The sequence below is a fragment of the Electrophorus electricus genome, chromosome 12 (assembly GCF_041902795.1).
Source record: "Electrophorus electricus isolate QZ-2024a chromosome 12, ASM4190279v1, whole genome shotgun sequence".
Lineage (NCBI taxonomy): Eukaryota > Metazoa > Chordata > Actinopteri > Gymnotiformes > Gymnotidae > Electrophorus > Electrophorus electricus.
In genome coordinates this window covers 13135001-13148033 of record NC_137508.1, presented here as the reverse complement: position 1 = coordinate 13148033, position 13033 = coordinate 13135001, and the positions used below count along the sequence as shown (strand labels likewise).

At 43.9% G+C, this 13033-nt stretch overlaps 1 protein-coding gene across 6 annotated transcripts in view; it reads left to right on the top strand.

Annotated features, from left to right (window-relative positions):
* The window catches only part of tjap1 (tight junction associated protein 1 (peripheral)), a 53663-nt gene that overhangs the window by 16666 nt on the left and 23964 nt on the right, over positions 1-13033 (top strand). For 2 of the 6 annotated variants that reach the window (XM_081724059.1, XM_081724058.1), the window contains exons 2-3: positions 10701-10896; positions 13028-13033. The exon at positions 13028-13033 is cut by the window's right edge and continues 23 nt beyond it. In XM_081724059.1, the coding sequence (XP_081580185.1) occupies positions 10741-10896; positions 13028-13033 (162 nt within the window). In that variant the 5' untranslated portion in view covers positions 10701-10740. The other 4 variants (XM_081724060.1, XM_081724056.1, XM_081724055.1 and 1 more) reach the window with 4 other exon arrangements.

Here is a 13033-nt window from a genome sequence, read left to right as displayed (position 1 = left end):
TTCAGGAAATGAAAAGAACCTGAAGGGCCCATAACGTCTCAGTGATTGTGAATGCAACTCTCCTCACTCCATTCCAGTGTGCTGAAAGCCGTTTGGTTGCTGCGCGGTATTGTAATTTTTCCCTGCGTTTACCCATCGTGTCACTCCATTGCATGCAGTCTGTCACATCTGTGAATCTCAGTTTGCATGTCAAGCAGTCCCTTCTGCTAAACTGGTCCGCGGAGGGGAAAGCGCTTGCCCTTCTGACGCTGTCGGTTAAAGAATACCTGTGAGACACGAAAGTCAAAAAGATAAAAATGGGTGAGATTGTTTCTCTAATGGAGGCTGACGGTGCTTTTTGGGGGGGGGGACTGGTGTGCATAACGTCACAGGGCCTTCAATGACGAGCTGCGTGGGCTCTGTGCATGGATACAGAGTGTTCGACAGGGAAAATACAGAAAGTGGAGACTACAGTACAAAGATGCTTATGACCCATATAGTAAAAAATATATACGGAAAAATTTGACTACATTATCTAAAAGGCATTTTTCTGTAAGAAGAGTAAAACCGAGCTTACCTGGCATGGTGCCACAACTGTGGGCTGTTGTTGTTATTGTTTGTTTCTATATAGTCTATAGCACACAAGATCTGCTGTTACAGTTTGGATAATTATCATCTTTTTTCTTCAAATATGAATAAGGACGTACAGAAGGCGAGGCATGACGCTTGTATTTTTAAATTGTTGATTTAAACAGTGTGTAATGTGAAATATTTAATTACTACCAGATTGCAGTTCTTCTATCACTGATTGATTAATTGATTAGTTGGAACAAATTGAAGCCGTTAATCGATTGTGGAAATTGTTGCAGCCCTAGCTTAATGTACAACATGCAGTAACACAAAAAGATACCAGCGGTGTAGAAATCTCTGCATTATATGATGCCATGCAGTGCAATAATAAAAAAAATAAATCCAATGTCTTAAGGAACAGTATGAAAAATACACACAGACAGCATATATTAAGCATAGTCCTATGTGTCCTTTGCTTAGAACTCTGACAGCATTGAAATCAGAGTTATGTTGTTTAAATCTTTTGATACTGTGTATCCAGCCAGACCCAAAAGTAGAATGCCTTTCCTGAATAGTGATGTTGATCCTCATTGATGTTTAAAGACCCCCTCCCATGGAAAATCAAGTTTTAAACCTTGTTAATGTGTCTGTGTTTTTTTTTCCAATCTAGAAGAGAAATCATGAGCAAAATAAACAATGTCCTGGCTGAGCTTTTCGGCTTTGGAATTGCAGTGTACTAATGACTGTCTCGGGGCGTTTTCACACTTGTCCCAAATACCTGAGTCCGCACCCAGAACTGATTATGGGCTTGTTTGTGGCAAGGGCTAATTATTGCCAGTCCGTTTCACTCTGAAGTATTCCATCCGATCCGTGGATTGATTGGGCAATTCCCTGCGTCACTTTTCTGGCACAGGTATTCAAAATGTTAGCCACTAGGTTCATCGTATTAATAATTTTCCTTGAGTATAAAAACACTCAAGCAGCAAACACCCGTTGTGGGATACATGTCGTTCTCCATCAAGGTGCACCTTGATGCTTGTTGTGTGCAACTATGCTGAATTCAATGTGAGCGCAAGAGCCACGGGCTGCAAACGAATGCTGCGCATGCCATCTCAGAACTGACAGACAAGACGCTCACGTGAGATGGATAGAGCGGTTTCATTCAAAAGATTGGTTGGATTCTTGTCCTTTTCCAAGACTTTGATTTCACAAGTCCGGTCATGAGTCACTTCAGCAAAAATATGAGTCAAGTGGTGCATCTTTTAAATAAAAAAAATCGGCAGAAGAGCGTCTTGAGTTCGAGTTGCCTTCTGACATGTATACATCAGTGAGAATTGTCACACAGTGAGTACATGAACACCTGGGTAACATGGCCATAATAAATGGCTGCTTTATTAGAGCTGCCTGTCCTTTGACAATTGGAGCCTCTCTGTAAGGAAAGTAGATGTCTGACCCCGGAGTGCGCGTGCAATCTGGTACAGAATAAAATCAGAAGTTGTCGGTGGATCAGTTTCATTGTGAATCCACATTGGATTGGGATGGGAATCTATGCCAGGATGAATCGCTGTTTCTGAATGCCAAAGGAGGTCCAATGCCCTACTGGATGGGGATGTCTAGTAATGCGGCCATTCAGTGTACATATAGTATGGTATGAGTTATGAACTAGACTTTCTACGGTGTTCAGTGCGTTTCCTCCTGATGGCATATCGGGATGATATCTTTACAAGGTAGATAACAGAGCTGGTGATCATCAGGACCAAGGTTGTCTTAACATTAGCACCACTATTATTAGCTTTTTGATAATGTAGTCAAGATTATGGCTTGTGTTACGTTACCATCACTTTTCTAACTCTGTAGAGTGTGATACATAAAATACATTGCTTTGAAAAAATTTTTAAATTGATTTTCATGAAATCAAACAATATCACATTACCATTGTCATGACAGTTTGCCCTCTCTTTCGGAGTCTGTTTCCGGATCAAGCATGCGTACTGCCACTTACCTCTGTGTAGCCTACAGTAGCTAACAATATAGAAAACCAGCAGAGTTGTGTGCGCTTCATAAGTTGAAGGTGAGCACATCAGCTCGAGCTGCAGGCAAACGGCAGATGGGTGGGTGGAGATTGAGACGAGGGCTATTTGCATATTCGTAGAGCCGGGCATACTGAGTGAAGGCAAAGGTGTAGAGTTGCATCTATGCATCCAAGCCTCTTTTAGGGCCTTTGGGGAGTTTTTTTTTTCTTCTTGTAAATAAACAAACAGAGGTGCATGCAGGTCTGTGGCCTTGAGTTGTTAAAAGCAGCTGTGTAATTGTCTAGCAAAGGATTGTCTGCTGTGCTCTGCGTATGTGTCTTTTGGTTTGGTCAGACCCCATAGCCTTCTCAAAGTGTGGGGATGACCTTTTCTTTTTGAACTGAAAAGATAGTATAGTAGTTAGCAAACCTACTGGGGCAGAATTTTGATAGCATTATTAGATGAGAAATTGTTTGGATTTTGCCTTTTATAGATGAGGATTGGGTCAGAAATGAGTACTATAAAAAAAAATTCTATGTGTAACCTATTTGTTCTGTTTGCTTTTAACAAACTCTTGAAGATGAACCTTGACTAGTTTGGCACAAAGGCTACTGCACACATGACTCTAATCAGAAATACTTAGCAGAGACTAATGATGACTAAGTAGACGAAGGCAAGCAATTTCAGATTCCTTTGAATGTCACAAGCAATTAACTGTGGCTTTGTTTTTGTTTTTACTTCTGTCTTCCATAGCTAAACCCCCTCCCCCTCAAAAATATCAGGGGAATATTCAGCCTTCCGTAAGGCCCTCTCGCATCTATTCATCACGCCACTCTCATGATGTTACACTCTTTAATTAGGACCTAACTGCTTTTTAAAAAATGTTTTCACTGCTGTCTCTGGGGGAGGCGGGAAATGGCTGGCAGCCAGGCAGACGCCCGCGCGCCTCCGGTCTTGGCTTTCTTGCTGGCCCCGTTTCCGTCTGCGGCGCGCCTCCTTAGCGGTGGGTCACTCTAACTCCCAGTGGTTTTCCATCCACCTTCCTCTTGTTTCAGGCCATTGATAGCCCCGAGGGTCACATGCGAGGGGGAGGGGGAGGAGAGGGACAGGGACAAGAGCAGAATTGAGTTTCCGTGGCGACCAGACGCGCGGGCGCGCACACGGGGCGAGGACAGGAGCTTGCAGCACGCGTGTTTGAGGTGAGGGGTACCGCGCACCCGGCTGGGGTGGTGGCTCTTCTGGAACCTTCTCTGTTGCTCTTTTAAGTCTTTGTAACTTTCTGAGTCGTACCTGTCGTCAGCCTTGCCTCATATGTGGCCATAAAGTCTCGCCCTGAACTTCGTACTCTCACTTCTAGTCTTAGACGATCAGTCAAAGTGTGATGGACTGCAAGTCGGTCACCTATCACTAGCTTTTGTGTCTGTGAACAATATTTGAGAAACAGGAAGCTCTTTTGTCTGACCTTCTTTTGCTTAGTTTCTCTTAACAGCTACCAATATAAGGACTGTTTAGTGTGGTCCATAAAAGATCAAAAACCACATATGAAATGTTGGTTTGTTTTAAAAACTGTTTTGTATTTGATCTCTATACTCCTGTACTTGAAGTCCTGTTTGTAAGTCAGACATTGTCCTTAACCGATCAGTTAGGAATTTGGACCTAAATCTGTGGGAAATTTGAGGTAGTGCACTATTACGTAGGTGAGGAAAGTTTCTCTTCCTTCCTTTTTTCCTAAATTAGCAAAGGACACAATCGGCTGATCTCTTGCAATACAAAGACAGTTGGTTATGTTTTATTAAAGCTGAATCTTCCCATTCATTTTTTTTTTTTTTTAATCCGGTTAAGGAAAAGGTTGAGAACTGGAACTATCTAATACTGTCATGTGATGGTTTCTTATAACGAACTGGGTTGTTAGTGTGCCTGCCAACCCCCAATGACTGCGCTATGATTTTTTTTTTTTTTCTCTCTCTAAAGTTGTGGATACATGAACCATGGCCTGCTCGGTCTTGTTAAATTATTCAGACTAGACCAGAGTGTGGCTTGTAGAGTATCTACCTCACTGTGTTAAGGTGCTTGTTGATAATAAAGCGAAGAGTATTTACTCCTCCAATTCCACATGAAAACCTATATTTTTTGGTTAATGTGTTCGATTCCTCAGCCTCTGTCCATGCTTTGTAGTGTAGTCTTGCTCATAGTTCTTTTGCTGTTTTTGGCATGGGCGGCAACTAATTCATAAACAGTGTGTTAAGTGGCCTGACAGGCTCCAGATGCCTGTGATTGCAGTTATTACTTCTGTGTTGTGAGACCAGTTTGTTTTTATGCTTTCTTGTGTGTGTGTGTGTGTGTGTGTGTGTGTGTGTGTGTGTGTGTGTGTGTGTGTGTGTGTGTGTGTGTGTCTGTTTGTCAGATGTGGTGGGGCTGGTATCAGTTCCAGGGCACCACCAGCTGACTGTCATGCATGGCTGGTGGCCACCGGCCTTCACATTTGTTATTCTCCCTCCCGTCACACCGCATGGCTTTCTTATCCAGCAGAAGAGCCCCAACACTTAGACCACTTTTACACTGAATAAATATTGCATGTTATTAGATCAAGAGGCATAAACAGTCTCCGCAAATGCATGCGAAGATCTGCAAAAACATTTTCCCTGCAGATTTAGAAACTGCTTTTTTATCATTATACTCAGTTGCCTCAGTTTCAGAGGAATGTTTCATTCTAAGTAGAGTTGTCATTTTAGAAAGCCGTAATGTATCAGATTTATGATATTTGAACCACCAGGCTGTTGGAGATGCTGGATGATGCTGTTATTTGGCAACAATAGTTGATGGATGGCTCCAGTTAGAATACGTCCTATATCACCAAGTACTGCTTACAGACCTGTGATTAATAGTTGTAATAATTGACACCTTTGTGTTGATTTGTTGCCCTCTTTGCTCTATCCTTACAACTCATTGGAAGCAAGATATTTCTAATAACATTGGGCACTCTCACTTTACTAGGCACACCTATTTTACAGATGTCTTTTAATAGGTAAGCAGCTGCTGACTGTAGCCCACCACTGCCATACCTCCAGCCTGTTCGTCACCGGGCAGTTGTGACCACGGGCGGAATGTTAAAAATGTCTTGCGTGCAGCAATGCTGTGGGTAGGAATGAACTGCTGATGAAGAGCTCGAAGATGGCTGATACAAATCATACGTGACAACAGTTCAGCTACAGTCTCTAACTGTACACTTGCGAGATGTTTCTAATGAATAAATGGCTATAATTAAGTGGGCAGTGAGTGTATAATGAGCTGTTTGGCTGTTTCAGTAAGATTTATAGACCCTGTCAGGCTAGGGACATTTTCTGAGCCTTGCCACACGTCTCATTACGAAGCAATTCTGGTGAAACCCTAGGAAAAACGTTCACACCTTAAGTACACCAGCTGAGATGGCAGTACAGGGGTATGCTGTTTGCAAGCACAAGATCAAGGGCACTCAGTACATTATGCTTTCTTGGCTTTTTTGACAGCTCTCTGCAATGGGAAAACTCGTAATTAGAGTGCCAACGCTGAGGTCATAACCTTAGTAAAACCCATCAAAAAGAAAGATGGTAACACTAGCCATGTGATCCCTCAGTCCCTCCCCTCCCCACCATTTTTATACAGTCCTCATGCATCTTACGTAATACAAAACTTGTGTCTTGGAAATTTCTGTAGAAAATATGTGGTGTCAGCTGGTTTAGAGTGTTTTATGACAACAATAAAGAACGTGTGTGTGTGTGTGCGTGCGTGTGCGTGCGTGTGTGTGCGTGCGTGTGCGTGCGTGTGCGTGCGTGTGCGTGCGTGCGTGCGCGTGCGTGCGTGCGCGTGCGCGTGCGCGTGCGTGCGTGTGCGTGTGTGTGTGTGTGTGTGTGTGTGTGTGTGTGTGTGCGTGCGTGTGTGTGTGTGTGTGTGTGTGAGAAGGATGGCTTGGATCCTCTCTTCTGTTAATCTGCAGTGGTGCTGGCCACTCTTGGGTATCTGGCAGAACTGGACAGCCTGTGTTCCACCAAGCACATTAAGCTGCCCTTTGACATTGTTTGGGCAGTTTAAAACAATATGGTGGCTGGCTTCATCACATGCTGAATGTTGGGGACAACTCGGTTAGCAGGTGGTAATGGGTGACTGTTAACACTTGAAAGCTTATTGGGCAACAACTCCCAAACAAGCAAACAGATATAAATGAACTTTGCATAATACAACTGAGGTGGTTGCATTTTTTTTTAAAACTAAAGTACATAATGACTAGTCTAATTACACAGTTAGACTGTTGAAAATGTCCATTGGATAATAGATTTTAATGGTACCCAGCAAATTAATAAGACCCGGTTTTATCAAATCAAATAACACCTTTACCCGTGGCCCTGGGCCTGACTACAAGTAAATGAGCATATTGCAGAGAACACCATCTACTTTTTTGGGCATGCTTATCATTTAGTAGGAAGGACCAATTAAATGTTTGCTCTGCCCAATCTGTGTCCATTTATCATTGGCTTGTTTATTGCTGGGAGTGGCAGTCTCCAGAAATGGCCTTAATGGGCTCACACATTCTGTTGAGCTGCTTGGTGAAACGCAGTTGTTTCAGTAATGATAATGCACTGTTGTAGACAGCTTCAGCAGAAAGATTCAACAAGAAAAATTTGTTTTCTTAGAATAATATTAATAAGTGAGTCACTTTAATTCTGTATTTTACATTTTGTTTTCGTTTGTTTTACACAGATCCCCATCTCTGGCCAGTAGACTTGGTGACGCTGCGTTTGTGTTTTCATTAGATCAAGGCCGAGTGTGACCAAGAGCTTTGCACTAATGTTTCTATATACCTTTCTCCGCCATTCTTTTGTCGGGGCCCGGAGCCGGCCGGGGAGCCACCTGTCCTCCGCACGTCCCCTGCAGCCTGCTTTTCTCCTCTGACCCTGTAGACCCCACGTTTAGCGAGCGTGCTGCAGAGCGCTGCCGGCTGCCGCTGACCTTCGGACACCTGAAAGGTTGACCAGCATAGAGACGAGTGTGGTCTGATGACAGGGGCGCATAAGCAGTCGGACCGCCGGCGCTCGGCTTGCCGATCGGCGGGAACACTACGGAAGCTTGTCGGGGAGCATTTTGCAGCTAAATGTAACGCGAGCCTCTCTGTTCGCATATAAATGAAAAGCTTTTATGAGCTGGCCCACCTAATGCAAAGGAGCCTCGGTGAGGAAATATAGCTGCTGTCAAAACAAAGGTGACTGTAATCCAGGCTCCATTTTGTCTCATCACGATTTATTGATCAACTTTATGGCACTTCAAACAATGTTAAATATTTATTTAAGGGTTTTTTATTAGATTTCTGATTTTTGTACCTCAGAGATATTAATGCATATTGAATTGCAATCTTCATGTTTTCTGTCAGTCCGTTTGATTGTGGATCATCTTTTACCTGGTAGATGGTCATTTATTAGTATGTATTGTCTGCATTCTTTAATTGCCTGCATATCTTAAACCTTCATTTTGACCACATTGCCCCAGGCTAGCATGCTTTCGCTGATCATAGTACATTTTGAATATCTGTGATTCCAGTTTTCTGCTGCACCGTAGGACAGTCTGATTTCAATTTGATGAGTTTACTTAAAGAGAGACAGGATTAATCGATATGAAAATCCCTTAAAGAATTTAATTAAGCACTGAATCCAACTCCCAGATGCAAGTAAAATGTCACATTCCACAGAAATGAAAAGCAACTCGGTTGTGAAGCGCGCGCATCATTTTAATGAAGTGCACTCTGTTCTGAAAGGCCGCAGTTCCTGCGTGGGCATGTGTGAAGGCCACATGTTGTAACCCAGGCTACTTCTGTTAGCAGCGGTGTGCGTCCCCTCACCCTGTGACGGCAAAGGCGCGGAGTGCAGCCCTTCTCTGCGACACATGTTCGCGCCTACACACACATGACCGCTCTCGTAGTAATGGCATTCTCTGGAGTTAGCATGCACACAGTGAAACTAAAAGGGCAAAGCCTTCATGAAATGATGTGAATACAGACACTCCTGTTATAATGAGGCACACTGGTAGAGATGATTGATCTAGTAACATAAAATGGTTGACTGAATCACAGATTAAAGCTTTCTGCCAAGAGCTTCCATTTGTAATGACTCATTTTAGTCTCAAGTAAACAAAAGTATCCTTTCATTTATGGTGTCTTAGTCTCTGTGATGTTGTTGATAATAATATGGAGGTTTACTTTTGGTTGCGGAAGTAAACAAGCTATACTGGTAGGCTATTTAAAGGTGCCTTTCTGAGGGAATAATTTTTTTTTTTCTCCACCCGGTGTCATCACTTGTGGACATGCGCTGCTACCCACACTGCATTTTCATGGATATGTTTTTGTTGCCAACCTGGTATGACTAGCTGGAGACCTTTAGATGCCACAAATGCATCTAAAATTCACAAGGGGGCACACAGTTCTCATCAGCCTTTTGTCTTGAGCAAGAAGACAAGCAACCCAAGTCCTCCATTTCTTTTGCCTGATAACATGGGTTGAATGTTCCACGGAATCATTGACTAGCAGGGAAGGCATAGTTAACTAGTTTGGGAGAGAATAAGGTTAATATTTATCTAGATTGGTCATAGTTTGAGACACTGGATATCAGGACAAAAATCAGTGCAAGTTGGTACAAAACCAAAGAACAAATTCCTTTCCATTTGTTACTGTTGAGTTCATTTGATTTATTGTGGTCTTGGTATGGTTGTACTGTCTGCGGCTAATGTTTCGTATTGTTCATACTTCGTTTGACCTGCTAAGATTAGAGGATGTAGGTTTGTTGTCTCAAACAGAAAATCACTGTCCTTTGGTGTGTTTTTGTGGGGGGGCGGGGGGATGCATTTTGCAGACAAATATGAGAACTGACATCAGTTCAAAGGAAGTCTGTTAGTATATAGCCCCCCGGCACATTTTGACAGCATGTTTCTCTCTCTCTCTCTCTCTCTCTCTCTCTCTCTCTCTCTCTCTCTCTCTCTCTCTCTCTCTCTCTCTCTCTCTCTCTCTCTCTCTCTCTCTCTCTCTCTCTCTTTTCCTTCCTTCCTTCATGTGCGTCCCAGACCTATTCCGTGGCACTTTAACAACTCTGTCCTGGGAATGCTATTGATTTGTTTATTGAGGAAGCACCGTCACACCCGCCCCTCCCTGCTAACCTTCATCAATGAAGAGGGTTAAAATAGCTGCAGTAATGACCAACAGCAGTGGAGATTGGTTAACTAGGCCTGGCTCACAATAATTGTGTGAATGTAGATTATAGTATTGCATGTCAAAACGCAGTACTTTCACTTTTTAGGCTGTAGACTTGTGTTAGCAAAGTGTTTTAGATCTGCACTTCTGTCGTAAGCCATGCAGCCGGATGGAATATTCATTTATATATTCATTTCCGTCTAGCACTAATTTTGGATCTGCCGTGTTAGATCTCTCATACGGGTGTGTAGTACAGCTGTTTTGCGGAGGATTGTCCAGGGACGTTGCTCTGAATGTTTGAACAGTTTACATATGGGCAAGGAGTCAGACCCATGTCAGTGAGTGTGTCAACTGAACAGACATTCCGAGTTTGTTTTTGTTTGGGTTTTTTTTCCCCCTGTTCTTCTAAATTTAGCCTTTCATGATCAATAAGATCCATGCAGTGAGTCAGGGGACAGATTCAACAGTTTGTCTATTTAAAACACCTCTTTCTCGTACACATCCCATTTTTCTTTTGCAATGTGCATATGCTTGTCACACATGTTGAAACATGCTATACTTAGACTCCAGAGGCACGTTGTTGAAAAGCACTCGTGCACACAAGCATTGACAGATGGTTTGATGGTTATTTGAAGTGGCAAGCCCCTACCTCCCTCCCTCCTGCCCCTCCTTCTAGCTCTGATATTCTGATACTGGTAGGTTTTTTTTTTGTTTTTTTTTTTTTTTTTTTTTTTTTTTTTTTTTTTTCTTTCCCATCCTGCTCAGTGTGGCTGCATTCATCAAAGCTTATTGATTCCAACTGCTTTTTCATGGCTGCCACTGGGGTAGGGAATCGAAGGGAAAAGGAGAGCAGAGGATCCGAGTCCTCTCTTTGCACAGGGCAGGACTCGGGGCTGGCGCTCCTATGATTTCCCGTGGTTTTCTCTCGACAGGACTGGCGGTCAGTGTATGGACGGACGCTGAGTTCCGAGAATGGCAAGCGCCACCCAAGCCCGCAAGCCGTACCGCAAGGCGCCACCGCAGCACCGCGAGACGCGCCACAGCCTGCCAGCCTTCCGAGAAGACCTTAGCAGGAGCCCTCCAGGATCCGGCAACCCCCCAGCTCCACCCCAGCCTGACCCCAGCCAGGTAAATTACCCCCAAAGTCATTCTCCCATTTCGCAGTGCAATAAGATGGACGTGTCTAGCCTCTCTAGCTTGGAGCTCATGGTCCTTCCCCCTCCTTGGATATTCAACCATGGTGCTCCTGAGATGGGCATTCTTCCCATGCCAAGCAAGGACATCCCGCCACGATCTGCTGAATGGCCCCCTTTCTTGTCAGACAGCTCCCAACAGTGCATCCGTGCCGCTTCTCCATCCCACTGCAGCACAAGCGGGGAGCGCTCCTTGCTTTTCAAGGAGCGGGCAGAGATCCTCGTCCCCGGGGTAACACGGCATCCTCCCAAGTCAGTTTTCCCAACGCAGACCCTTCCCCCCAAGGGCATACTTAAGCAGTCGCACCCGTTGGGAATGCACTCCGGTCGCAGCCTGCGCAAATCACTGTCAGCAGAAATGTTGGGACACAGCCGCAGTCATGTATTCAGCAGCAACAACATGTCACTAGACTGGCAGAATGAGCAAGGGCAGTCTCCTGCAGGCCCCGGTGCCTCCAGACCCGCAACCTCAGCCAGCTCCTTGCCACCCGATCGGAACATCCGGCTGCTGGAAGAGAAGCTCAGGTTCTCCCGGTTCTTGGATGAGATCACATGCAGAGTTCTGAGCCCTGCCAGGTTAAAGATGCTTGGTGGTAAGATGCCTGAACTTCCCAGTGGGACCCAGGTCAGCAGGCAGTGGAATGCTTGCCAGAAAACGGATCGCCAGGACCACCAGGAGAGGAAGCTTGAGAGGAATCATCTCTACGACCGTTGTGGCAGTCGGCATGGCAAAGAGGCCGGCAGAGAGGGCGAAGGAAACCCCAAGACATGTTGTTATTCAAAATTGAAAAAGGACAAGCCAGAACGGGAACCAAAGAAACAGTGCATGGACCCCAACAGAGAGGTGGCTCAGCCTGAAACAGAGGCTTCCGTCGAGGGCCGGGTTCCGGGCGATTCCAGGTGCGGGAGCGAGTCGGAGTGGAACGGAATGAATCGACGAGGAGCCACTCGTCTTCTGTCTCACCAGCCAGCCCAGCAGGAGCTCAGGCTACAGTCGAGGGAGACTGTGGAGAAATTAGCGCCCCAAAAGGTTGGACTCTCCACTCTCCTTGTGCAGAACGAAAACAACATGGCACTATCACAAACTGCTTTTTCTGTTTTATCACAGATCAAGGTATGTGGGCCGGGCTCCATTTTCCTTTCTTCACCTTCTATTCCCTCCGGTCACGGAATGTCTGCAATAACTGCAGCGTTGCTTTAGAGAGCTCAGTGGGTTGTGTGCAAGCATCCCCAGAATCCATTCAGTGTGTTGCTTAGCTACCATTATGTGTGCTTTTATAAGTAGAATACCACCTTGCAAAAAGAATAACCCCTTAATCATTAATATCGGAATGTCTGGGGCAGATTCTGTGTTCCATATACCTAACCTTCTCTTTTTGGCTCATGCCCAAGAAGGCTTGAAGGATCTTGGTATGCTCTTCCCCTTTCTAGCGCTAATAGTTGATGTCTGTTCAATTTGAGTTTTGTCACCACTCTTGTACTCTATTTTATAAACTCAGCTCTTCACAGTTTAATTTAAATGATTATTTACATATGCATTACTTTTAAAATAAAATGTAGCTTTTTGTCCCTGAAGGTGGGCTTTTGTAATACGTTTCCCTTTGCCAATTAACATTTCATTTCCCTGTAGCTAATGCTAAATGAAGCGGTAGTGAAATGTTTGTGCTTGAGGTTTCTTATCTTGTTTTGCTGAACCTGCTTGTGATTTTACAAGGGTTTTCCTCTTAATTATGAAAGGCAAAATAAAATTATTAAAGTGTAATTGGCTCCTTATATCTTAATTAGAATTTAGCTCAAAATCATTACTTTCAATTACTAGAGAGAGCAAACCTGTGAAAGAAGCTAATTAGAGAGTTTGGCTTGATCAGTATTTTAAGACATCAAGGAAGAATTATTTGCAGTCTTGCTTAATGACTCTGTAAATTATTGCTAAAAATAATTTGAACACAGGTCATGCTTAATAGACCTGTAGACTAATAGACTAATGGCATTTCTGTTCTTGTACCTACACATGAAAATTTTGTTACATATGTTTAAAGTAATTAATTTTTTATTTTTTTTAACAGGACTCT